Genomic DNA, 21105 nt, shown 5'->3' on the forward strand with positions numbered 1-21105 from the left:
GGAAATTTTTTAAAAATACCATGAAGTGACACAAAAGAAGAAACAAGCATGCAAAGATGTTAAAACACTTTTATAATTGCATTTAGGTATTGGCTATGTAAGCACATTCTTCTTTTCAAACTAAATATAAAAAAACCTTCCTTTCCAAAAATTTAACGACACAAACCACTACTGAAAACATACACATAAATAAACATGAAGCCTCTCCATTAAGAGAAATATACTTCTATGCACTTACTGTCTTTATTATTCACCTCCAGGATCTCAAAATTATGTGTCTGTCTTGGATAAATTATTGTGTCAGACTTGGATATGACTTGTGGTCCATCAATATACATTTAAAGTTTAATTTAAGCACTTCTAACACAGTGAGAAAATATAATAGGATAACCTTTGTTAAAAAAAATAACATGTGTAGGCCAGGCACGGTGGCTCACGCCTGTAATCCCAGCACTTTGGGAGGCCGAGGCAGGCGGATCACGAGGTCAGGAGATCGAGACCACCCTGGCTAACACGGTGAAACCCTGTCTCTACTAAAAATACAAAAAATTAGCCCGGCATGGTGGCGGACGCCTGTAGTCCCAGCTACTTGGGAGGCGGAGGCAGGAGAATGGCGTGAACCCGGGAGGCGGGGCTTGCAGTGAGCCAAGACCATGCCCCTGCACTCCAGCCTGGGCGACAGAGGGAGACTCCGTCTAAAATAAGAGAACTGTGTAAATATAAACTTTAGTGATTTTAAATTCATTGACTAAGTCTTCACACTGTACATAACAAGGACTCGTTGCCCTGATACTGAAAAGCCAGTCCTTGATAACCCAACCTGGGGATGATATTGGTGAAAATGATGGAGTGGATCTGCTTTCACCTCTTCTATTCAACATTATGCTGGAGTTTCTTACCAAGGCAATAAAACAAGAAAAAGAGAAAACAGACTCAAATAGGAAAGGAAGAAGTGAAACAGTCTTTATTTACAGATAACATGATCTTGCATATCATGTCGTCCTAAAACATTCACAACAACAATAAAAATTAGAGGTAATAAACAAGTTCAGCAAGATTACAGGATACAGATCAATATAAAATATTAATAGTGCTTTTACAGACTAGCAATGAAAAATCCGAAAATGAAATTTAGAAAAATCTTTGTTTACAATAACATCAAAAATAAGAAAATAAAGAATAAGTTTAATAACAGAAGTGTAAGAGTCATTCTGTGTACAATGCAAACCATCTTTGAAATAGATTAAGGAATATCTAAATAAAGGAGAGATTCTGTATTTATGGACTGAAAAAATTAGTATTACTCAGTTTGCAGTATTCCCAAAATTGATCTGATGAATCCTAGCTGCGTTTTTTATGGCAGAAACTGACATACTTATCCTAATTTTTTAACACTCTACATGCTAGTAATTTTTTTTACTTTTATACAACTAGATCATCAGTCATACTTCTTTTTCTTTCTTTCTTTTTTTTTTTTTTTTGGTGACGGAGTCTTGCACTGTCTCCAGGGCTGGAGTGCAATGGCTCGATCTAAGCTCACTGCAACCTCTGCCTCCTGAGTTCAAGCCATTCTTCTGCCTCAGCCTCCCGAGTAGCTGGGATTACAGGCCTGTGCCACCACACCCGACTAATTTTTTATATTTTTAGCAGAGACGGGATTTCACTATGTTGGCCAGGCTGGTCTTGAGCTCCTGACTTCATGATCCGCCCGTCTTGGCCTCCCAAAGTGCTGGGATTACAGGCATGAGCCATGGCCCATCAGTCATATTTTTCATATGAATAAAAGTCTACTTTTTAGTGAAAAATGATTATTCTCATTCTGGAAAACTCTTGTAGCCTAATTATAACATTCAGCATAGCATAACTGATTTGGTAATTCAACATATAATTACTGAGTGACTGTTATGTTTCACACAAAACTAAGCTATGAAAATAAAAATAATAAAATGTGAGTCTTACCCTCAAAATCTAGACTGCATAACTGAACTACGGCATGGATTTAGAACTCAGTTATCACTCTTAAAATGTACTAGTTATACCTTTGGGAGGCAGAGGCGGGCAGATCACGAGATCAGGAGATCGAAACCATGGTGAAATCCAGTCTCTACTAAAAATACAAAATATTAGCCAGGCGTGGTGGCGGGCACCTGTAGTCCCAGCTACTCGGGAGGCTGAGGCAGGAGAATGGAGTGAACCCGAGAGGCGGAGCTTGCAGTGAGCTGAGATCACGCCCCTGCACTCCAGCCTGGGCAACAGAACGAGACCCCACCTCAAAAAAAAAAAAGTACTGGTTATGCAACCACCTGCAGATAATAAAACCTCTAAAAGTCAGTTTTTCATGTATAAAATGGAGATCAAAATGTAGTAGGTATTGTCTAGTCACATACAAACAGTTAAAACAGCCCAGAAAAGGGAGAGTGTCATGGCAGTGTCATGGCAGTCTTAAGAGACAGAGGTCAGTGCTCAAGCCTCATCCAGGGTCAGAAGCTGGTCTTTATACTGAGGAATCCCTAAATGCCACAAAGCCAGGATCTGTTCTCTAGTTATTTAATTAACCTAAGTTAAATTTCTTGGATGAGGGGTAGGGATGAGGTGATTGCAGTTTAGATTAATTCTGTAGAAAGCACTTGAGTGGGTATGGAGTAAACCAGATTTTCCATATGCAGATTTCCAGTTAATCTACTGGTCATAAGCTACTGGATCCTGCCATTTTTCATATCTGACATTTCTGAGTTCTATGTCCTATGACGGTTTCACAGGTGGCTAGGCTCTCCTCCATTATTTCCCTCTGTATGGTTTTGGCTGCATTTTTCTCTCATTTTACTTCTTCATCAATGATCACATCTCCATCTACTCTCCATTTTCCAGGAATTCATTGAAATTTTTCATCAACTAATAGAACCCTGAGCCTTTCTGTGTTATTGTTTTAGACTTACAAATTTTTATTCACTTAATACAATTTTGGTGGAATTTTAGAAGAAATAGGAGATAAAATCTATGTTTGCTGTGTTGTATTCAACGGTAAATTTCTGAACACCTCATTTTAAAATTAGTTTTTTTTTCTTTTATGCCATTATCTTGAATTATTTTAACAGAGTTATTTCTGTTTCTTAAATATATATTTTTTAGTTCAGAAGTCCTCTGCATAATTCATGTTTTACCTCAGTTTAATGTTAATATTATAAAGCATACAGGAAAGCAAATAGCTTTCAGAATATTTAAGGTACTATCTAGATATACAATGCATTTCGAGAGGAGGATAAAAGACCTAGTGCCGCTTTCTGTGACTTTCATAATAAAATCTCTTCTTTTTCTTGTTCTGTTTCCCAAACAGTTATCCTACTTTGGAGAAGATGCTGGATACTCAGAGTTTCTGCCAGAGAATATAGGCCTGAACTAAAAGAGGAAGTGGCCTATAGAAGAAAATGATGAGCTATCTTCTGTGGTATTAATAAAAGTTAAAAGCATTTCAAGTTTAGGCAGAAAACTAACTGAAAAACAAGAACCTACTCTATGGTTAGTAATTTCTTTCATGTCATACAAGTATTCAGGAAATCTGCTACCCTGATTAGTAAGACTGAACACATTGGTTTTGTCATTTATTCATGGAGGAAGTCCACCACCCACTTGGGGAGCAGAAGGAAATCTGTCATCTCAATTTACTTAACTTACCAGAAGTTTCTTTGCAGAAATATGACCGTTCCTTCAGTGGGACATCATTTGTGGGCTTCTGTCTCTTTTTGGTCTATGCGCTGGCTGGAGATGTAGTCTATGCTGACATCAAAACTGTCAGGACTTCCCCATTAGAACTCCCGTCTCCACTTCAGAGATCTGGTAAGCTGGATTTAGGGTGCCTTTTAGAATTAAAATTTTACTAGTAATCTCCTTTATTTCTATCCTGTGTCTCTATTTGCCAAACTGAAAATAGGAGACTAGATTCAAAGCAAAATTCATTGAATGTTAAGAATAAGAGTGAATGTTTTTAATGAAGCAAAATGTCTGGTTCATAAAATAAATTGTAACTTTGATTTTAATATGTAGAACTTTGCCTCTGTTTTCGCAGCCTTTCTATTTCTTGATTTCTTGTGATGAATGTTTATATTCACACAGCAACTTCTAGCGGGATCACCCCTTTCTGCTCTACAGCTTTGCTCACTCTCAATCAAATCTGTCCTTTTAACATAATACGATAAATTCATCTCCACTGGGAAAAATACCTGTGGCAATTTACTCACATTGTTATTTATTCTTTTACAATATCAATAGGATAAAAATGTTAAACTAACTTAAGAAAACATGAAATGTTAGATTTAATTTTATAAAGGCTAGAATTAATGACTAGGTAATTGAATATTTCTGGAACCAGAGGAGATAAGCATATGCCTCAACTTAACATGGTGCCTTCATCACAAAACCCCCTCAAAAATTATAGATTTCCATAGCCAGTGTCTTTTCTATTCCCTGAAGTATTAAGGAAATTTCTTTGTCATGTTACAGTTCCATTCTCTGCTCTAGGGTAAGAATTTTTGTATCATAGAGTTTATATAGGTGTTTTAAATAATTTAAGGTTCCTCCTTTGCATTTGCCCTTGTGGAATGAATCTGATATTTTGTTTGTCCGTATTTCCAAGGAATGTATTTCTTCTTTATATTTTCAAAAGTTTATATTTATCAAATGAATCCAGTGTGTGCCCTTTTCTGGTCATAAAAGCATCTTGTTTCTTGTTTTAAACCTTACCTCTCTATTTTGCCCAGCAGAGGCTAACTTACTTTCTTTTCTTCCAGCTTAGGTGCTTTCATTTCCTATGAAATAGTGAAACATAATTTGAAAAATAACATGGACTACAACTGCAGTCTCATTCCCCTGTGCTTCAAAAATATCCTGCAATTAGTTTCTTTTTTCTAGAGGTTATTTTACTCAGTTTAAGCAAGAAAACCAATAGTTTTGATTCTGCATTCCAGGGTTTAATTGCCTTTCTGTTTATGGTTTGAACTTTTATAAATAAAACCTTGTTCTTCTTCCCAGTTTAGGGATTTGGGGACGACATCTTTTAATGTGATCTAGTTCAATCTTATAATGTTAAAAATGAGAAAACGAACTATATGAAGATGAAATTACCTACCTATAGTCATGCTTATGACCAGAAGTCACATATCATATTGTTCTTGTGCTGTGTATGTGTGGTGTTAGATAAATGCAACTTTTGTTCTCACGTGGCACATCATCATCGAGGGAAAGAGTCGTTGGGTAGATTAGATTTTTGTTATCTTACATACAGAGTCCTACACAATCGTTCCTGATGTCTTCTAACTTCCTAACTTTCTCTGATTTTGCTGTGGCTACTGGCCTTTACTTTGCTCCTAAAGGTTATCATATTTCTTGCCATTTCAGAGGCTGAAAAATGCTGAATCTTTCTACCTAATCTATGAATCTTTGTGTTTCTAGCACCTCACACAGTACCAAATATAGAGCAGGAAATTAACAGATGCTTGATAAGTAAAATAATTTATAAATGGTTGAATAAATAAATGAATCTCATTTGACGATGAATGTTCATTGGTTCTCCAAGATACAAAGCATAAGGGAATGTCACCAGGAAGCTTAGCAGGACATCAGTGAGAGGTTGTGCTTGAACTAAGAATATCCCAGAAATTTATGCTTGGCTTAAATCTTACTTTGGAGGCCTAAAAGAGTGATCAATATCTTTTATGTTAGTCTTTTTATGAAATCTACAATTTTATTCTCCTAAATTGAGGGGTCCATAATTTCAGTTCTTCATATTAGTAACATGTGTAGTGGCCAGGCACAATGGCTCACGCCTGTAATCCCAACACTTTGGGATGCCGAGGCAGGAGGATCGCTTGAGCCCATGAGATTGAGACCAGCCTGGGCAACACAGAGAGACCTCATGCCTACCCAAAATTTTAAAAATGAACACAGTGACACGTGCCTGTAGTCACAGCTACTCAGGAGGCTGAGGCAGTAAGATTGCTTGAACCTGGGATGTGGAGGCTGCAGTGAGCCATGATCATGCCACTGCACTCTAGCCTGGGCAACAGAACAAAAGCCTGTCAAAAAAAAAAGAAAAGAAAGGAAAAAAAAAAAAAAGAAAAGAAAGGAAAAAAAAAAAGGAAACGTAGAGTGATATCACCACATTCTTTCTGTGACTGACTTGACTCCTACAATTTTGACTGTTTTGTCTGATGAGTGAAAATATGTGGACTTCTTTTGATGTTTTCAAAATTAATAAATTCTTATTAAAGATGTTTTAATTAATAACAATAATAACTAGAACATGAAACAATGCACTCAATAATAATCTACCAAATAAACATTCCACTTAATCAGTCTTGATATGATTATATTTCAATATCAGCTATTTTCAGTACTTTTCAGTACTTTCTCAGTGTATTGTGTGTTTATGTCACGTATCTAGTGGAAACAATGTACTGTAAATTGTATGTACCAGAGACTGTTGTTTTAAACTTTCAGCTTAAAGTTAAATGTACAACTTCTTTTATTTGGTTTATTTATTATCTTTTGAGTACTTCAAATGCAATGAGAAGTGTGGATACCGAAGGCAGCACTAGTCTGGTAGTCAAGAGAACTGAGGTTAGATATCAGCTCTGCTCTCAAGTAACTGTGTGACTGTGAACTTGAATATATCCATTTTAACACATGGGTATTGTGTTAAAATAATCGCTAACATTTCTTTTATGTTTAAATGTATGATTTTGTGGAATTACAATGATCTATCACAGGAAATGGATACATTATGTAAGCGGAGAAACAGAAAAGATCAACTCAAATTAGTGGGGTTGTCAATAAGCTTATTAGAGAATCTTGAGAGTTCCACAGTCTGATGTTTCCACAGACAAAACATCTTCTTAAAAAGTTTCTCTAGAATGCAACATTGTTCATGGATATTCTAGAGACCCAGGACCTGTTTTCAAAAACCCAGAGAGGCCAGGCACAGTGGCTCACACCTATAATCCCAGCACTTTGGGAGTCCGAGGTGGACAGATCACGAGGTCAGGAGATCGAGACCATCCTGGCTAACACGGTGAAACCCTATCTCTACTAAAAATACAAAAAAATTAGCCGGACCTGGTGGTGGGCGCCTGTAGTCCCGGCTACTCCAGAGGCTGAAGCAGGAGAATGGCTGAACTCGGGAGGCGGAGCTTACAGTGAGCGGAGATCTTGCAGACTCCTCCGTCTGAAAAAAAAAAAAAAAAAAAAAAAAAAAAAAAAGGCAGAGACACAGACAGTGATCATAAGTAAGATCAATACTGGGAAATGTATACAGTGAATCCACAAGGAAAAAATCATATTTATTCAAACCAGAGAACACACGCATATGTGTGCTTTGTGTTGAAAAAAAAAAAAAAAGAAGAAGAAGAAGCTGGGTCTACATATTTCAAAGGAAAGTAACTCAGGAACATGATAGGTGAGAAAGTTTATTTGGTCCTCTCCTATCTCTTACCATCTAAGGAACTACCTGCTGGGTTTACTAGGGAAATCTATGCAATTTTGTAGATTCTCACCACCATGGAATTGTCCTTGACGTTGGATGTGCAATAATATTATCCTTCTGGTAACAGTAATCGTACTGAATATTTTGGGTAAGTAATTACTAATATTATTTGTTCATCTCAAGGTATTATTTTTCTCATAACTTGTTGTAACTGTGTTTCCTATTTAAATGGTTCCTAAAAATATGATACGACTTCACAAAAAGTGTAAAATTTCATACACAACTAAAATTAGAGATTTTCTATAGAATTTCACCATGTGATAAAATATAATAAATTCATCTCAATGATAAAAGAGAAGTGATGCCAAGATTAGTTGTTTATTTTATGATCAAGATCATGCAGTGAATTTCCTAGTGCAGTCTGATATTGGGATATACACAGATGTCTCTGAAAGCATGTTCAGAAGAAAGCAAATTAAATTATGACTTGTATTTCTGTATGCTTATTTATATTAACTACTCCTAAGCATCATCAATCTTGTGGCAACAGGTGAGAAATTTTTCTACAATAAATCAATTCAATTGAGCATTATAAATTTATACTAATGTACTTTGGACATAGCCAAATATAGCCCAATTATTCATATGGCAATTATTTTAATGTTTTGTTGAATAAATGCTTGGGGAAAAGTTCTTTACAAATATCTACAGAACAGAGATAATATACAGATGATATACATTCCAAGTAATTCAGACTTCCAGATTAAACTAAACCCTAGAAAGGGTCAATGCAGCGTCTCTGTGACTGAATCGTAGAGAATTATGTTAGTAAGTTATGAACGGCATTATCTATTACAAGTAAATAAGCAGAGTTGTAGAACTTTAGAACTAGAAGGGACTCCAGAAATCAGCAAAGTCTAGTTTAGATGGGCAGTCTGAAGCCCAGAGAGATAAGTGGTTTAACTACTTTAATGTAACTAGCCAATAGACTAATTAGGGCTATAAAATGGGGGTAGGGGGAGCAAAAATAATTAGCATTAAAAATCCCTACTCTACTTCTTTTCATTATGTTAAGGTAATAGAATTACCTTACTAAATAGTTTTAAAATATTACGTTACTAAAATAGTTTTTTTAGCAAAACAGATTTTTTTGCTACTAAAATTGATGTTACTCATAGATTTCAAAGACAAAACATCTTCTTAAAAAGTTTCTCTAGAATGCAACATTGTTCATGGATATTCTAGAGACCCAGGACCTGTTTTCAAACCCCAGCTGCATCACTAATAAAATTCTTGCATTGGATACACTATATTATGACGTATATATGTTGAAGGATTAAAAGTACTCTGTATCAACATAAGAATTAGAGATTATATATTTAATACATTAAATGAATTAAATATATTGTGAATATGGTATCTTGTGTTAATGCCTGGCAAATGGCAAGCACTATTAAATATTTACTTTTATTACTTTCAGATATGTTTATGTGGTTTTAGATGGTCAATACTAGTAACCTAATATACATTGCTGTGAGACTATAAATTATCAAAGATAATTTCAGTTAAATGGCCAGCAGAAAGACAAATATTTTCTTCATTGCAGAAAAAAACTACTCTGGGCTAACTCTATCTCATACATGCAGCATTTATATGCAGAATCTCAAAGGAACAAATCATTAGCCAAAGCCAAAACATACAAAACATCAACCAGGTGACACCTGATATAATCACCAAGAACTCACTAAACACAAATGATCTAAATATGAGTCATATCCAGAGCTGAACATTTTGTGCTTATTAAAGTAATTATGACAGTTTCAGGAAAAAATTCAGGTGCTTATTCTTCTGGTCATATTTTTCCAATTCTTTTAAAGTTAACATTGCTAAGGTTAATAAGAGTGCAAAGGAGACTCTAAATCTTGGAAAAAGTAGTTATGTTTTTCTCTTAATTTTTTTTTTTTTTTTTTTTTGAGACGGAGTCTTGCTCTGTCCCCAAGGCTGGAGTGCAGTGGCAGGATCTCCGCTCACTGCAAGCTCCACTTGGCGGGTTCACACCATTCTCCTGTCTCAGCCTCCCGAGTAGCTGGGACCACAGGTGCCCACCACCAAGCCCAGCTAATTTTTTGTATTTTTAGTAGAGACGGGGTTTCACCGTGTTTGCCAGGATGGTCTCGATCTCCTGACCTCGTGATCCACCCGCCTCGGCCTCCCAAAGTGCTGGGATTACAGGCGTGAACCACTGCGCCCCGCCTTTCTCTTAAATTTTTAATCATTTAACTTTTGATATGGAATTTCCGTATTATTGGACTTCATGGAGTAACTACAAACTAAAGGTTCTGGGCTTTGCATCTAATTGGAAAAACATGTTTCTTCTTTCATTAGTTGCCTAGTTCAACACTGCGTGACATACTATTCATTATCCAATACTAAATTGTATAATGAGCCCAGAGAGAAAAACTGTACTGGAGAAAACAAATCTGGAACAATCACGTCAATAGGTAATGTTATTTTGTATTGCCAAATTCCTGAGTAACCAAGCATGAACAGTAGCCCTGATTTTCTTTGACAATATCTGAATAGAAGAGAAACTTCTCTATCACAATAGACCGATGGTTTAGATCATTGCTTTTAATGGACTCATTACAATTATGATAAAAATATGAATATGTAAACGGACAAGGCAAAATGAGACAAATGAGCTTATACCATAAGTTTTAAATGAATTTAAAAGTATTTCATTGAAATAACTGTATTTTATTTTTTTATTGGGGTATGTGCAAGTACAGGTTAGGGTTAAAATTTCTTTCGCTTAAAATTCATGGTCATTGCAGATGGTTTTTCAATTTTTTAGTGTTATTACATATTTAGAATTTTAAATGGTAATTTTGTTAGTCTTTCTTTTGCTCTTTCATATGAATGTATTTGCATATTTTAAAAGTCATTAGATGGCCTTTATATTTTCTTAGATTATTTGATTTTAATATTTTAATTTACATTTTAATTCTGTATTGAAACATTATATATCTTTTCACAACAATTATATTAGAATAACTTATTCATCATGTCCAAATTATAACCTAGAATCAAATTCTGAGGATTCATTAAGACTTTAAATTGGATTTTGATGCTCCCAAGCCCCCTCAATCACAATCTAAAGACTATGTCATACAACATAAGTTAATATTTTTCTTAACTTTGTGAGACATTATCCCCAAAGCAAAAGCACTTTCTTGTAGTCCTTATATCTGTGACACAGGGAGATAATAAATAAAGCTCTGGCTTTAAATGCTTCCAAATCTGTTTTCTTACCCTTATTCTATTGTTATAGATGGATGAGGTACCTCTCCTAAGGTTCTACTTTCAATTGATTAGGAAAGTACATCAAATCTAAATGTGTTTGATCTTAAAATAGCAAAATAGACTTAAAATATCTAAAGTAAAACATAGTTGATGTATTCAACCATCATTCCAAATTCTTTCTCTACTTTCTCTTTGTTTTCTTTCTGGGACTCAAATTAGATGTGCAATGGGTCTCTGCTTTCTATCCTCCATTTCACCTAACTTCACCTTTGCCCCTGTCAATTTGTGCTGAATTCTTAGCAATATTTTCAGATATATCTTTAAATTCACTAATTATCCCTTTTCCTGTGCCTAATCTGCTCTCATTCACTGAGTTTTTAATTTCAATGATAAGAGTTTTTGATTCTAGGGATGTATTTTCAAACTTACTGACTTTTGATTTTTTTTGTTATGTGATCAGTTTTTATTTCTTTTATTTCTTAAAATGATTTAAACATTATTTTTCATAATACATAGGATTATTCAAATATCTAAAGTCCTTGGTGACCAAATTCATTCTTTGGATTTCCTATTGATATGTTGGCTTGTTTCCTGAAGTGTTTGATGATTTTTTAAAATTGGTTGACCTCAATAATGGGATTCATAAGGAAAAATTAAGGATGATTTCTTCCAGAGATTAATTGCATTTTCACCTTTAAGAGGGCAGAGTGTAGCTAATGATTTGGATGTCTTGAGGCCCTTTTTAAGGTTTCAGACTGATGAAAATCTCATTGATTTCTTCCATCACCTTTCAGTAACCAAGAGCTTGTTCTTAGAATCCCAGCACCAATATATAGATTATTACTGTGAAGGGCCACCTTGCCCTTTGAACTCATTTACCAAATGCTGCTCCCCATTCTGCTTCTAGCTAAGTGCCTTCCATTAGCGATTTCCTCATTTCTTACAAGGAAAGCAATATGTTTAACCTAATTATTTCAGGTTATAATTGTCCCGTAGCGAAAACATCTTCAAAGAAACAACTGAGGATTGTTTCTCAACTGAGAAACAATTGAGACATTGTTTCTTTAGGAGAAGTGTTGCTTCTCCTAAAGTTGTTTCTTTGCATGCCCTAACACGTTTGTATGCCTTAAAGTTCCTGAACTATACAAAACAAAGTTGCTATTTGACAGACTATAAATAAACTATTATTTAGCTATCTTGTTCTACTTTAGAAATCATTTTTTATATTCTATGATATAAAAATATTTGAGAAACACTGCTTCCAGCTATCTAGTCTATCAGAGAAGTGAAAATGTAGTTTTTATAGTTTTCGTTAAATATGTCCTAAAATTTTTCAGCTACATAGTTGCTCTACCTTTCACCATAATTATACACTTATTCAGAAAGGGTTTGATTTAGGTACATTACATCAGTCTGAGAAAGAACTTTGTAAGCTGGGCAACGGTATGAACTTAACTTGTAAGCAAGACCAAATGCCTTTTGAAGATATGTTGTATATCTTATACTTTTATGCTTATCCAGATGTCTGCCATTTTTTATGTTCTTCCTTGAATATTCAAGTTTTCATTTAGAAACATTGCCCATCAGCCTGAAAACTTCTTTTAACATTAGCTATAGTGATTATCTGCTGTCAAGGGGTTCTTTGCATTTTCTGAAAATGCCTTAAATTTCCCACAATTTTTGGAAGATTTTTCACTGGATATAGAATACTTCGTTGACAGTTACTTTTTCCTTTGACAATTTAAAGATATTTTTTACTGTATTCTAGCCCCTATAGTTTATAATGAGGATGATGAAGGATTTTTGCATAATTGTTTTCCTGCAGGTAATGTGCAAAAACTGTCTTCAAGATTTTTATTTTTGTCTTTTAAGGAGTTTGACTGTCTTATTCATACATATACATTTCTTAATATTTACCCTGCTTAGGCTTTGCTGAAGTTCTTGAATGTGTAAATTTATAGATTTAAGCAATTTGGAAAAAAAAATCAATTATATCTTCAACCTGTTTTGCCTTCTTCTTTCTCTTCTCTTGAGTTTTGGGACTTCAATTCTATGGATGTCATGTGTTTTAACATTATTCCACAAGTCCTTGAGGTTCTAAAAATTTTCCAACATTTTTCTTCATATTGGACAGTTTCAAGTTCGATAACTTGTTTTCCTGTTAAATCTTGCTTTTAAGTATATCCAGAGACGGTTTTTATGTAAAATATTTTACTATATTTCTCATCCTAAATTTCATTTGGCTCTTTTTTCCTACTGTCCTTCTTTGCTGAGGTATCCTATTTTTTCATTATTTGCAAGCGTATTTTCTATTATGTCATTAAGCACAGTTACAATAGCTGCTTAAAAATATTTGCCTGGTACTTCTAATTTCTGCATCATCCTTATACTGGGCTGCACTGATTGTCCTTTTCCTTTAGAATTGGTCATATTTTTCTGGTTTTTCATGTAAGGCATTTGAGATTATATACTGTACACTGTAAAAATTATATTGAGAAGTCTCTGTTTTCTCATATATTTCTCCAAAAAAAGTGAAAGTGTTGACTTTCCTTTCTTTCTTGTTTTTTTTGTTTTTTTGTTTTTTTGGTTTTTTTCTAATGGAGTTGCTCTGTCACCAGGGTTGGGGTACAGTGACATGATCTGGGCTCACTGCAACCTTTGCCTCCCAGACTCAAGCAAGTATCTTGCCTCAGCCTTCCGAGTAGCTGGGGTTACAGGCACATGCCACCGTGACTGGCTACTTTTTTGTGTCTTTTGTAGAGAAGGGATTTTGCAGTGTTGGCCAGATTGGTCTCAAACTGCCTCAAGCAATCTGCTTGCCTCAGCCTCCCAAAGTGTTAGGATTACAGACATGAGCCATTGCACCTGGCCAATTTTCCTTCCTTAGCAAGCAACTGGTGTAGTTGGACTTAAATTTAAATCTCTATCTTTGGGGCAGCAGGTCAAATCTCAGTCCAGTTCTCTTGTTCTTACTGTAACCTGGCTTGTGCTTGCATCAGTCAGAGATTTTGGGGAAAAAGTATACACACAAGTTAGAGCACCCCCTTTATGTTTTTGATTTTATGGAATTGATTCTTCATTTTCAGCATCTGCGGTTTCTTCTAACTCTGTTCTCCGGTTATTCAGGTTAGAAAGGCTGCAGGTTTATTAATGATGTTTTACGCACTCTACAGGGGACTAAAATTGGCCTAAGGCTAACAATTGTAAAAATGATAAACTTTTGCCCTGCCATACCTTCTTTGAAGTGTCATCCCCCCTCCAGGATCTGTCTGGCTTTGTTTACTTTCAATGACTTCAGGTCGTGTATGTGTGTGTGTGTGTGTGTGTGTGTGTCTGTCTGTGTAAAGAATATTTATTTACAGGAATACTAAATTATTGGTATATCTAGAATACCCTGTATCATCATCTAAATTTGCTGGGAAATATTATAAATTAGAACTAGCTGTTAAGAGCACATTTTTAGATGTCAAGATCCTTTTGTGTGATAGTAGAGATGAATCTATTTGATTGTGGGGGACCATCTATAGCACAAATTTTGCCTGTGAGTAACTATTCTAGTGTGATATAAACTCCCAACATTTCTGATGTGCTAGTGGACAACTAATTAAAATTTTTAATTTCGATTTTTCCTTTAAAGTTTTAGTTCCTTGAAGCTTGGATGTTCATTGTTTTATCCTAGTGTCTGGTGCATTTCCTAGCTTACAGAAAACATTATATATATGTGTATTTTTAAAAAATACATACATATATATATTTTTGAGAGGGAGTCTCGCTCTGTCACCCAGGCTGGAGTGCAGTGGTGCAATCTCGGCTCACTGCAAGCTCCATCTCCTGGGTTCACACCCTTCTCCTACCTCAAGCCTCCTGAGTAGCTGGGACTACAGGCACTCACCACCACGCCCGGCTGACTTTTTGTATTTTTAGTAGAGACGGGGTTTCACCGCGTTAGCCAGGATGGTCTCGATCTCCTGACCTTGTGATCTGCCTGCTTTGGCCTCCCAGAGTGCTGGGATTACAGGCATGAGCCACCGTGCCTGGCCAAAACATGATATATTTTTAAAAGAATAAATTAAAGGGAAAAAGGATGGATGAGTGAATGAATTAATGAATATACACATGACTTCAATTCTTTTAATTTTTTTTCAAATGTACCTTGGAACAAAGCACATACTTTTTTCAAAGAAAGCTTAGCACATAATATAACCAAATTTGAGACCCTGCAATTAGTATACATCATTAGGATACAGTTTTACATTTCTTTTAATTGCTTATCTTTCTTTCTCCCAGTTTCTTTCAACTTTGCTACTGTCCTTAAATCATGTCCTGCCAAAGACTGGAAAGGTGCATAAGGGAAAATGTCACTGGATTGCTGAAACTAAGAAATCTTGGAACGAAAGTCAAAATGACTATGCCACGAAAAATTCATATCTCATGGTGATTCAAGACATTACTGCTATGGTGAGATTTGACATTTAGAGATGACAGCATCCCCCACATTGGCAGTGAATTTTTTGTGCTACAAACTTGGCGAAAGTATGTAAAAAAAGTTTCAACTTCATGTTCTATTAACTATGAAAATATTAGTTGAATGAATTGTTGAATTACATGATTACCTTCGAGGTTATTTTATTTTTTTTTCCCTTGGCTAGGAGGAGTGGACATTCATCTTATATTTTATACCTAAGTTCTTGTCTCCAAAGGACCCTCGCTTCTTAGCAGATTCATTTTAAAATTTAAGAGATTGAATATATGCTTTTAGCACCCATGTTTATTGCAACGCTCATAAAGGCTACAGCCAGATATCATGGCAGCTGAAATTAAGGATGATGCTTTGAGAAAGGGAAGGCAGAACAGTATCTCTTACTTAGATTTAGTATTTCCAGAGGATAGCTAACATTTAGCTAACTCTGCCTTAATTTAAATTGAAGTTTTGCTGAATGGAGGTTGGACACTACTTTAAACCTTCTCAGTGATAAGGTCAACGTGTATGTTAAATTGCAATCTTAAATAAGAGTTCTCAGCATGGGACTCAGTATGTTAGAATCACAAGCTACGCCAACAGCTCAGTTTCTGCAAACCCGATAGCTAGCAGTGCTTTACAAACCTGGTTGAACATCGGTCATCTGACAGAACTTAGAAAAGGGCAGCTGTTGAGACATCTGAGGGAAAAAGTCCCTCCTGAGTTTCACAGAAATCCACACCAAGAAAAACTAAAAGAGAAGTAACCTATTAATATCTTCAGTGAAACTAGCATTACCCCAAATGTCAAACTACAAGACTCTGTCAGGCGCAGCAAACTATGAGCCAAATCAAGAATGGAATTAGCAATTGATAAGAGACCTTCGTTCTTCTAGAGCTCAATTTTAAAGAGCAAGAAAGAGGAAGCAGGGAGTAACTAAAAAGCATCTAAAAAGAGTGTTCTCGAAGGAATCAACAATAAATAATAGCATGGAGCCATTGCACAATGAATGACTTCACTAAGAATCTCATATATCTGGCTCACGCCTGTAATCCCAGCACTTTGGGAGGCCGAGGCAGGCGGATCACAAGGTCAGGAGATCGAGACCACAGTGAAACCCCGTCTCTACTAAAAATACAAAAAACTAGCCGGGCGAGGTGGCGGCGTCTGTAGTCCCAGCCACTCCGGATGCTGAGGCAGGAGAATGGCGTGAACCCGGGAGGCGGAGCTTGCAGTGAGCCGAGATCCGGCCACTGCACTCCAGCTTGGGCAACAGAGCGAGACTCCGTCTCAAAAAAAAAAAAAAAAAGAATCTCATATATCTCCTGCTCACAATCAAAAGGAAAAATGTGAAAATGTAGAAAAACATGTCTCTCAGCAAACAATAAACCAGATTTAGGAGAATGGTGGTCTAAGACAACACATTTTAACAGAAACTTACCTCCTCCAGTTTAAGCTTTACCTCTTCACATCATTCCTAAGTAAATATATGAGTCAGACCCAACTGTTCCCTTTCAAGAATAAACAAGAATCTAAAAGGAGGCCGGGCGCGGTGGCTCAAGCCTGTAATCCCAGCACTTTGGGAGGCCGAGACGGGTGGATCACGAGGTCAGGAGATCGAGACCATCCTGGCTAACACGGTGAAACCCCATCTCTACTAAAAAATACAAAAAACTAGCCGGGCGAGGTGGCTGGCGCCTGTAGTCCCAGCTACTCAGGAGGCTGAGGCAGGAGAATGGCGTAAACCCGGGAGGTGGAGCTTGCAGTGAGCTGAGATCCGGCCACTGCACCCCAGCCTGGGCGACAGAGCAAGACTCCGTCTCAAAAAAAAAAAAAAAGAATCTAAAAGGAATTAGTGTATGATTTATGCATAAGCATGTCCCTTTCTAAACACCTTCCCCCCAAAAAAAGTGAAAAACAGATAAAAGGTTACAAGAACATTTACTCCAAGAAATATAAAATCATTTTCTAGCAATTATTCTCAAGTTCTCAAGTAAGTTAAAGTTAAAATGGCAAAAAAAAAAAAAAAAAAAAAAAAAAAAAAGGATTATTAGTCCATCCAGGGTATCCAAGTGTCATCATGTGGCAAATAAAATAAGAAGTATGTAGGAAAAAGGAGAAGGAGGGCAGAGAGGCAGGGAAAGAGGCATAAAAAGAAGTAAGGGAGATGTATGGCTTTCACTTCCATGCTGCAGATATCTCAGAGAAATGCTGCTACCCCTTGTATAATGGAAAATAGCCAAATTAACTTCTCAGTATTTTTCAAATCCATTGAAGAATGAACTTTGTAGAACAACCAACTGGCCAAAATCTATGGTGATAGGCACATGCGAGAGAGAGGAGACACATCTCACTTATTTAGGATAGAGAAATCCAACACCAGATTCCAGTAAGAATTCAGCCAGGATAATTGAAAGATGGATTAGGGCTAAGTGTAGGGTGGCAGAACAGTGTGAAGCTCCTGGGGTCTGCAGAGATTAGAGAATCCCACCACCTCGCCCAGGCTATTTCTCTACAAACTCCACCAGACTCTCACAGAAATGATGAGAAAGAAGCAGAAATTCTTCGTATCCATTGTGATGCAGACCTGGAGAGAGAAAACAGTGATAATACAGAGGTGGCGGCTGGACAAGGTGGCTCATACCTGTAATCTCAGCACTTGGGGGGCCGAGGTGGTCAGATAACCTGAGGTTGTGAGTTCGAGACCAGCCTGACTGACATGGAGAAACCCCGTCTCTACTAAAAAATACAAAATTAGCCTGGCATGGTGGTGCATGCCTGTAATCCCAGCTACTCGGGAGGCTGAGGCAGGAGAATTGCTTGAACCCGGGAGGCGGAGGTGGCAGTGAGCCAAGATCTCAGCCATTGCACTCCAGCCTGGGCAACAAGAGTGAAACTCCATCTAAAAAAAAAAAAAAAAAAATACAGAGATGGCATGAAATTCCACAGAGCACCTTCTCCCCTGTCTGCTATCTACACAATAAAATAAAAGACCTACTGTGTGTGCTGGGGAGAAGGGCAACAAACATCTCTGTGCTTCGGGAACTGGGGGAACAGCATTGCAGGTGGGAGAAAGAGCCAAAACACAAAATCTACTCTTGTAAGAGGGGCAGGAATACACACTGGACCAACGACTATATCCAGGGTAGGGGCAGAGATCTGAGCAGGCCAGGTACTAACATTACAGGCACTCACTCAGTGCATAAGACTGAATTCCAGTGAGAACAGCAATCTTCCCTTCCACTCACTGCCTTGTACTACCAAGATAGCATTTTCAGAAAAGGAGTGAAAGAGAATGCTGCTGGAAGAGAAAAAGAAGAGAAATCAGAATGTGCCAAGTAATCTTCTCCAAGGCACTGCGCAAATGGAAAGTAAAATGCCCAGGATGAAGAAGATATTTTTCTGGCAAACAAATCTCCAGATTAAACACCAGCTATCATTATAGGAATCTAAAGTGTGTGAAACAATGAGGATAATCACAGCAAGAACAAATCACAAACCCAAACCAACTCTTTTTAGTTTGGTTGTATTTTTAGAGACGGGATCTCACTGTGTCTCACCCAGGCTGACTGCAGTCATATGATTATAGCCCACTTGAACTCCTGGGCTTAAGGGATCCACCCTCCCAGCCTCCAGAAGGCCATGCACCACCACACTCTGCTTATTTATTTATTTAGAGATGGGCATCTAGTTATGTTGCCCAGGCTGTTCTCTTTTTTGCTCCTTTTTTTTTTTTTTTTTTCTTTTTTGAGACAGAGTCTTGCTCTGTCACCCAGGCCGTAGTGCAGTGGCGCGATCTCAGCTCATTGCAAGCTCTGCCTCCCCGGTTCACGCCGTTCTCCTGCCTCAGCCTCCCGAGTCGCTGGGACTACAGACACCTGCCAGCACGCCCGGCTAATTTTTTGTATTTTTAGTAGAGTTGGGGTTTCACCGTGTTAGCCAGGATGGTCTCAATCTCCTGACCTTGTGATCTGCCCACCTCGGCCTCCCAAAGTACTGGGATTACAAGCGTGAGCCACCATGCCCCGCCTAGGCTGTTCTCAAACTCCTGGACTCAAGGGTTCCTCCCACGGCAGCGTCATGAACAGTTGCTATATTACAGGCTTGAGCCACTGCACCTGGCTCCAACTCTTAATGATTAACTCAAACCCCACATTAAACACCTAGGAGAAGGACCTGTGTGCTCACTTCCAAGTACAAAAGCATTTTAATTCAATTCCCACTGTCCTAGACGAGATGAAGATGTACAACTTTCAACAAACAAGTAAGAGGTATATGAAAAGACACACATACAAAAATGCCCAAGACACTCCTGAGAATAAAGAGGGGCATTACATAATGATAAAGGAGTTGTATTAATATGCTAGGGCTGTTTCAATAAAGTATCACAGACTAGGTAGCTGAAGCAACAGAAACTTATTTTTCACAGCTAAAGCCTAGAAGTCCAAGATCGAGATTGTTGGCAGGTTTGGTTTCTTCTGAGACATCTCTCCTTGGTTTTCAGATGATCACCTTTTTGCTGTACCTTCAAATGGCATCTTTTCAATGTCTGTACATCTCTGATGTCTATGTAAATATCTTCTTGTAAGGACGTTGTCAGATTGGATTAGGGCCCACCCCAATGGCCTCACTGTAAGTAAATGACATCTTTAAAGGTTGTGTCTCCAAATACAGTCACATTCTGAGATACTGAGGGTTTAGGACTTCAAAATATGAATTTTGGAGTAGAACAATCCAGCCCATAATATTCCACTCTCTGGGCCCCACGGCCCATAGCAAGGGTCAATTATAAATGTGCATGCACCAAGGTAAAGACTGCAGAACTGAAAGGGAAAATGGACAAATTCACAATTATAGCTGGAGACGTAAACACCTCTTTAAGTAACTAATTAAACTAATAGACAAAAAGAAAAAATAGTAAGGAAACAGAAGAACTAAACAACACTCTCAACCAACTGGATTTAATTGACATTATTGGAAACTCTGTACAACAACAGGGATTATACATTCTTTTCAAGTGCACATGAAATGTTCATGTGGATCATATCTGGGGACATAAAAATCTGATATTTACAAATATGGAAAATATAGATATATAAAATGTATATCTCAAATCATAATAAACTAGAAATTAATAAAAGAAAGAAAGTGCCTAAATATTTAGAAATTAAGCAACAGACTTTTAAATAATATATAGGCCAAAGAGGAAGAATCAGGGGAAATTTTAAAAATGTATTCTGAGTTGTATAAAAATAACAATATAGGCCGGGCGCGGTGGCTCATGCCTGTAATCCCAGCACTTTGGGAGGCTGAGGCGGGCGAATCACGAGGTCAGGAGATCGAGACCATCCTGGCAAACACGGTGAAACCCCGTTTCTATTAAAAATACAAAAAAATTAGCCAGGCGTGGTGGCGGGTGCCTGTAGTCCCAGCTTCTCGGGAGGCTAAGGCAGGAGAATGGCATGAATGCGGGAGACAGCAGAGCTTGCAGTGAACGGAGATCGCACCACTGCACTCCAGCCTGGGCGACAGAGTGAGACTCCGTCTCAAAAATAATAAATAAAATAAAAATAAAAAAATAAAAATAACAACATAAAGTATCAAAACTAATGGATTTTAGCTTAAGCAGAGTTTAGAGGGAAATGTATAATATTGAATGCTTATATTTGAAAAGGAGATAATGTAGAATTTATAATCCAAGCATCTACTTAAAGGGAAAAAAAAAAAAAAAAAAAAAAACAGAAAAAGAAGAGCAAGCTAAACCCAAAGCAAGCAGAATGGAAGACTTACACTATTCAATTTCAGGTCTTACTATAAAGCTAAGTTCGTTAAGATCAGGTAGAACTGTCAAAGTAGAGATATATACATG

At 37.0% G+C, this 21105-nt stretch overlaps 1 protein-coding gene across 1 annotated transcript; it reads left to right on the plus strand.

The window, feature by feature from the left end:
• Positions 1-3505: 3505 nt before the first annotated feature.
• On the plus strand, positions 3506-20300 carry CLECL1 (C-type lectin-like domain family 1). Its single transcript, XM_065523711.2, is given in 5 exon segments — positions 3506-3669; positions 3672-3834; positions 15065-15114; positions 15116-15235; positions 19741-20300. Coding segments are annotated over 5 exon segments (573 nt in total). The 5' UTR covers positions 3506-3513; the 3' UTR covers positions 19825-20300.
• The last annotated feature ends 805 nt before the right edge of the window (positions 20301-21105 follow it).

This window comes from Macaca fascicularis, chromosome 11 (assembly GCF_037993035.2).
Source record: "Macaca fascicularis isolate 582-1 chromosome 11, T2T-MFA8v1.1".
NCBI lineage: Eukaryota > Metazoa > Chordata > Mammalia > Primates > Cercopithecidae > Macaca > Macaca fascicularis.